This window comes from Esox lucius, chromosome 24 (assembly GCF_011004845.1).
Source record: "Esox lucius isolate fEsoLuc1 chromosome 24, fEsoLuc1.pri, whole genome shotgun sequence".
NCBI lineage: Eukaryota > Metazoa > Chordata > Actinopteri > Esociformes > Esocidae > Esox > Esox lucius.
In genome coordinates, this window is record NC_047592.1 from 24,563,466 (window position 1) to 24,570,711 (window position 7,246).

Consider the following 7,246-nt stretch of genomic DNA (forward strand, 5'->3'; position numbering starts at 1 on the left):
GGGGCTTCTCCATGCTTCATTGAAATATATAACTGTGTGTCATCAGCATAACAGTGAAATTTTACATTGTGATTTCGGATTAAATTGCCCAGAAGCAGCATATATATAGTGAGAACAATAATGGGCCCAGAACCGAGCCTTGAGGAACACCAAAGCATACCTTTGACTTGTCAGAGGATATGCCATCCACACTAAGCTAGAACATGTCCACATAGCCCAATATGGGTTTCCAGTCTCTCTAAGAGAAGGGAGTGTTCAATAGTGTCAAAAGTAGCACTAAGATCAAGAAGCAACAAGACGGACAGGGAACCTTTGTCTGAGGCCATTAGAAGGTCATTTGTTACCTTCACGAGTGCAGTCTCAGTACTATGATGGGATCTGAAACCGGACTGGAGCATTTCATAAATGTTATTTGTCTTCAGGAAGGAATTCAGTTGTTGGGAAACACATTTTCTAAGATTTTTGAGAGGAACAGGAAGTTCGATATTGGCCTATAATTGTTTAATATGTCGTTTAATATTTTTTTTATAATACTTTTTTGTGTGTATTTATCAAAGTGCAGTGTTTCACTGTGTCCAAAATAAAGTTCAAAGAATGCATGAATGCAGATAAGGGTGCTGTTGTTACCTGAGATTACAATAACAGCCTGCCACTATTTCAAAGAAATGACTTCTTTGATTGGTACAAATGAACCACCAAATATGGCACATAAATGGTTGTGTTTGTAAGACATTAACATTTCATTTTGCATCAGTAGTCATAATAAGCATCCATGTATCTATTCTAAACCAAATCTGAACAACTTTGTAGATCATAGTTTTATACATGATTTATTTTCAACATCAAATGATGGATACATACTTCAAATGTTATTCTACAAGATAACAAAAAACAACTGAACAAAATGTTGAACTAGAATTTACAATGTGACAGAGCACAACAAAGCAAACATTTGTAATACATCTTCATAAAACTGTAGGCTATCTTAAAGCAACATTACCTTTTTCAGTGGACTTTGAATGCTGCCAACTAACTGAACTTGAAGGGAATTTCTGATAAAATGCAGCACTCATTTAATTTCTCTTTCAAAGGCACACAATCAAGGTGCTAATCTACAGTTAATATTGTACTTGACATGGTGATGGAAGGGGCACATCTCGAGTCCCTTTGATATCAATAACATTCACATGTAACTCAGTACTGGTCCAGAAGGGAATTCCAGAAAGATGGCTTAACAAATTCAGGGTTCCCTGAAGACATCCTACTCCTCTTAACCAGATGAGTGAGCCAGAGTTTTTGGTTGCAGAACAGCTGGTTCTTGTTCATCAGATTGGTTGATCTGACAAATAGCATTTTCACACAATATGGAAAAAGGTTGTCATGATGATTACAGAAACTTAATGGACATCATAGAGTTTAAAAAATGGAGCCTAAACGTAGTAGTTTGGAACAAGAAATTATAAAATTATATACAGTGTTCATGTACATGTTCTTTCCAAGATGATGTTCTTATATTTCGTTTGAACCTAAATTGGCTAATCAATGAGCCTAGCAGTGAAACTGTAAGCTAAAACAATTTAAGTTAAAGACCCATACATGTGTAAGCACAAATTCCCTCTGACATAATTTCTGCCAGAATTTAAATCAGGCTTTTGCAACAGCAGCGGAAGAATCTCAAAGCAATACACAAGTTGGTATGGTCACAGAGAAACCGCGCTGGTTGACGCTGGGCATGTAAGGGTTGATAAGTTGGCCAGATAAATGACTGTGGATTATTATAATTTTTTTATGAATTCAATGTCGAATAAAAAGGTCCCTTTGTAATGAAGGCAGCAGAATGCAGGCTTCCATGTAAATGGGATTTTCTGCCAAGGGACAGGTGACAGCGATATAACAGAATCTGATTGGTGTATAAGCTCCAGGTTTTATTCAGCATTTGTTGCAATGAGCCAAAATCTCAGAGTATATTGAAGTTGCGGTTTGACAGAGCTTGCAAAAACAACAAATACAGCTTTCTGGAATACCCCACAGATCTCTTGTCCTCTATATCCAACTCCACTGGTGTCACTGACAAACCACAGCACTCAGGCTAATTTTCCACACATTTTCTATTGTATCCCTAATTACTGAGGAGATCCTCAACTTTTAACTTGGGTTAAAATTGTATCATGTTTATCCCTGTAGTGTAAATCATCCAACAATGGAAATTATTTTAAACAATATTAGCAAAAGATGACGATAAAATAATAGGAAAAACACACCAAAAAATTGCTCTTAATGAAACATAAAAATATATTGCGACGACATAATGAAAAAGGTCCGCAAAGCAAACATTTCTCCTCACGTATAGTAGAATACTGTTTAACATAGTTGAATCTAAGTAAGTTTGACATGCAAACTTAATAAATGTTTTCCCATTTTTGAGGGTTATACTAAAAATAGGAAGATATCGCCAACACACCACTGTACGATACTTGTTTAGTCCTAGGGAACAGAACACAGAGGAAGTTATGCATTCTCATTCATGAATGGCCCCGGTTAGAAAAATGTTAACAACTAACATTCTAAATTGTACATAAGTGAAAGTCGTACAAGATGTAGAAAATGCCGACATCTGGGGAAAGGTGACTTTAATATCTACTTACTCCTTAAGTGTACACGTCTTCACTATTAGTGGGGGCTTGGCCCAGAGAGTATCCTACACAAAGTCATCCCCTTGAAAATCACTCAAGTGAACAAGTGCATCCTTCAAGGAAAGATTACAGGGACGGGGCTGAGCTACAAAAACGTCTTCACAGTTAAGAAAGACATGAAGCCCTGGCTAATCACGTCAAATATAGCTCATGAGAAGACACGTGACTCCATTGCAGAAAGACTGACAATTTGATTTTAAAGGTACGAGATATGGGGGAGTGGGAATTTCTCCTGGAATTTATATTAATTAATACTCTATTTATATTCAACTAAGTTATAAAATATAATTAAACAAATCCTCCCACTCCTTTCGATGTAACCAGTGATTTCCTGCATGTAGCCCAAGTTCACCAAACCCTCAGTTCTAATCTATCCCCTCCTGTCTCCACCTGTCCCCCAGTACCTCCACCCTCTCTCCCATCAACCCCCTTAGTGTACTAGCTCCAACTGGCTGGTAGAGAAGGGCAGCACTCCACTGACGTAGTAAGCAATTCCCAGGGAGAGGAGAGCGATGACCACCAGAAGGAGCAGAACCTGTGAACGTTTGAAATGAGTCCGTTATGGGGGATTCTGAGGAATTAACACACCGCATACGGTCATTTGGGGACACCTACTGGCCAAGTCTGTTAACTGAAAGTTTGTTTTTTTTCTTTTACGATGTTACTTCCTGACTCTGGCAAGGAGATGCTTTTCAGTACAGGAGATCTGCAGACTCCTAGGAGTCTAACTCCATAGTTCTAACCTCCACCTTGGGACCCCAGATGTTACACCACTTTGTTGAAACCCTCAAAAAAGCCTGAACTAATTAATTCAAAAACAGTCCTGTCAGTTTAACAAAGCAGTTATTTTCTGGTTACTTCAACTACTTCCGCCTCAAACCATCTGTGAAGATTTAATAAGTGTTACATACCCTCCAGAAGCCAAGATCTTCCACAAACTCCTGCCAGGTGGTCCTGAAGCTGGAGAGAACCCCCTCGCTGTTCTGGAGGTTGGGGTTGAGGAGAGAGTGGCTCTCCATTGCACTGACAGAAAAGAAAATAATAAACCCAGTGTTGGCTTATAGAGTCACTGACTGTGATTAAACATACATCCCCAATCTAGTAATGGATTCATTCCAACCATTGGACCAGCTCAAAAAAAATCTCATGTGATTGGTCAGGAGAGCAATTAGTAGATAAAGTAGAAATACATTTCAGAATTGGGCTGCCTCTGTAAAATGCCATATTGAGTGACCAGTTAAAATTGTCAAGTGTGGATGATTTTATCCAATAAATTGATAGGTAGTTTTGTATCATGCTGAGAAAGTGAGTAGTTGAAGAGAGACTGAAGCAAAATAAATAACAGTAAAACAACTCTTAAAAACAGGCCAGAAACGGAAGGTCCGAGGGCAGGAATAGAATTATAAAAAATGACCTGCAAACTGTCCACAACTAAGCGCAAAAAGAGATTAAGAAAAACATACTAAGTGATATTTGACATAATCTCACGGAAACTAAAATAAATATTTTGTCTCTCCTTCCAGCAGCGTCTAACCCCGACCAGGGCGACCCTACACTCAGAGGTAAAGCATTTAGCACGCTATTGAGATTAAAGTAGGGGAGATAATGAATATGAAAACTCATTCAAATTGTATATCCAATACTTTCTGTGTCTGTGAATATTTGTCCTTGTGGAGCTTTGCCTTAACCCCCCCCCTCCAGATCTCCTCCTCACCTCTCACTCTCCGCCATCTGCATGGTCTCCAGTTTGGAGTGGGCACCCCTGTTGAACCCTTTGACCTCTTGCTCCTCGAGCCCCTCCAGCAGCCGGATGGCGTCCTTGTTGACCCCGCGCCTCTTGGCCAGCACCAGAGGGGTCGACCCGTTGTGGTTACTGGGAGGCGAAATGGCAATGTGTGTCATCTAGCAGCTGCACCTACTCAGTGTAACTTTAAGCAGGGCTTACATCTTCAAGCACTTTCATACTGCCGGGGTCATTGAGCCCGTACCTCCAGTGATACAAACACCCTGCCAACCTGGGTCATTGAGCCCGTACCTCCAGTGATACAAACACACTGCCAACCGGAGTCATTGAGCCTGTACCTCCAGTGATACAAACACCCTGCCAACCGGGGTCATTGAGCCCGTACCTCCAGCGATATAAACACCCTGCCAACCTGGGTCATTGAGCCCGTACCTCCAGCGATACAAACACCCTGCCAACCGGGGTCATTGAGCCCGTACCTCCAGTGATACAAACACCCTGCCAACCGGGGTCATTGAGCCCGTACCTCCAGTGATACAAACACCCTGCCAACCGGGGTCATTGAGCCCGTACCTCCAGTGATACAAACACCCTGCCAACCGGGGTCATTGAGCCCGTACCTCCAGCGATACAGGCACCAACCGAGCCACCTTTGCTAGTTTATTGTTAGATTTGTGTCATAGACGCAAATCTAACAAAGCACCTGTTTGTCGTGTGTGGGCTCAAGGAGGTTCTGAGCTGTCCTAACCCTGGGTTATTCCCCTTCACTAATAACCAGACATTAATCATTAGCCACCGTTAGCCTCCAAGCCCAAACCTTTAGTCCAACTCTTCCCGACCCCAGCCCCTCTCTCACCAGATGTCGATCTTGAGCCCGTTGGACACTAGGAACTGGATGGTATCCACGTGTCCGCAGAGATGCAGGGCCGTGTTACCCTGGTAGTCAGTGGCCAACAGGTCCGCCCCAAATTTATGGAGGAATCGGCAGATGTCCACGTTCCCCCTGGCGGCTGCTAGGTGCAGGCCGGTGCGCCCCCTGTTGTCCCGAATGTTGGGGTCACAGCCCGTCTCCAGGAGGCGCTTGGCAAAAGGCAGGTCCCCGTCGATGCAGGCCTGCAGTTAGGGATTTGACTTTATTGAAGACAGTGAGAACACTGTCTTGTTTAAAATAACAACCGGGGATACTTTCGACACGTTGATTCACGGCGTGTCTGTATCGACTAACAGAATCTAGGGAATCAATTAAGCGACGCCAGCGACAATCAACTTCAATCAATTCTGAACATTGGGTGTATGTATGTCACATTGTAGGGAAAATGTTTTTGCTAAACGATTTAAAACAACAGTTCCTTCTTTCACAACAGCAGGCAGCTGCGTCATTCACTGTTTTGTCCCTTTCAACTCATACTGAATGCACTGTGGCCCAATCCCAAATTGGGCCCCTAGATATGACAGGATTTGAAAGATGCATTACAACTTTCCCTTCAGTAGTGAGCAAGTACAGCAATTAATACATTCCTTATGCCTCTCAGCACAACCCACCTATAGGGTCTAGGGGCAGAATTAGGATTGGGCCCACTTGAGTTAGACTAATCCCTACCTGCAGGAGGGGCACTGAGGTCTGCGACGAGTCGTTGATGAAGACATAGGACATGTCCGAGTGGGTGTCAGAAAATTCCAGCGTACCTGAAGAGGGACGATAGGGAGGGAAGGACAGAGGGTGTGAAAAGGAAAATCAAGGAGGGCATGACAACTGTAAACAGAAGAATTGTACACGCACTGCGTGTACAAGATTTGCTTGCCAACGACACTGTACAGACGCCCATGGCAAGAGAAAAGAAAACATCAGCAACTGTAACAAGTTATGTTACCTCACGTTAACAAGCTGCTTGTTCTGTTCATAACTACACTAGTTATGTAAAATCGCTATAACATAGTGAATACTGTGGTTAACGTTACTGACAATCGCATCGAATATACAGTACCCATCTGACGTTATCTCTCGACGCATTAACGACGCAAGACAATATAGCAAACAGATGCTAGCAAAAATTAACGCTAACATCAAGACATTCGTAATACGGGACAACGAGCATTTTGCCAAAGAAATCCTACATATAAAAACGTCAGACAGCATGTTATACCATTTTCGTTAAAGCTTATTTTTGTCATTTACCTGTTTATGTGACACAACTCAAACGAGAAAAAGAAAATCCGCTGTTCTGCAAAGCAGTATTGTTTACGATTCTAAACCAGTTGTGAATTTACGACAGCTTAGCGCAAATAGCTTTACGGCAGACACAGTCCTGCTCTATCTCGCTCTTTCCACCTCTCTCTCTCTCCCTCTCTCTTTCCATCTCTCTCTCTCTCTCCCCCCCATATGTTTCCAAAAATTCTTCATATGACAAGACATTCCCTTTTTCATCAATGATTTGAAATATCTGATTAATGCCTCTTGGGTGCGATTTTGGGATAAAAATAGACTTATTTCTAATATTTATATGATTTATTATTATATTTTCAATCACAATTATATGACAGTCATGTAAAGATAGTTAAATATCCAAATGTGAAATACTAACAAACCAGAGGGCCCTAGAAATGCTTAAATAAAAAGTTGAAAAATGTTGATAACATTCATCTTTCCAAATTTTTTCCAAAACTCGAATAAATAAAAAAGAAGAAAAAGGGCATCTCTGCTGAACCCCTCTGTTTCTGCAGAATCATGTAATAAAAATGTGTGTTCTATTGTTTCGAAAGCTTTATAAAAATCCCCAAAAAGAATGAGACCGTCATGTTCAATTCAATC

At 41.4% G+C, this 7,246-nt stretch overlaps 1 protein-coding gene across 1 annotated transcript; it reads right to left on the reverse strand.

Moving 5' to 3' along the window:
• Window positions 1-814: 814 nt before the first annotated feature.
• ankrd46b (ankyrin repeat domain 46b) lies at window positions 815-6,734 on the reverse strand. Its single transcript, XM_010905891.4, has 6 exons — window positions 6,614-6,734; window positions 6,038-6,123; window positions 5,294-5,550; window positions 4,408-4,566; window positions 3,605-3,716; window positions 815-3,228 (listed from the first exon to the last, which is right to left on the reverse strand). Exons 2-6 carry the CDS (start codon window positions 6,089-6,091, stop codon window positions 3,124-3,126), a joined length of 687 nt encoding a protein of 228 aa, XP_010904193.1. The 5' UTR covers window positions 6,092-6,123; window positions 6,614-6,734; the 3' UTR covers window positions 815-3,123.
• Between the last annotated feature and the right edge of the window lie 512 nt (window positions 6,735-7,246).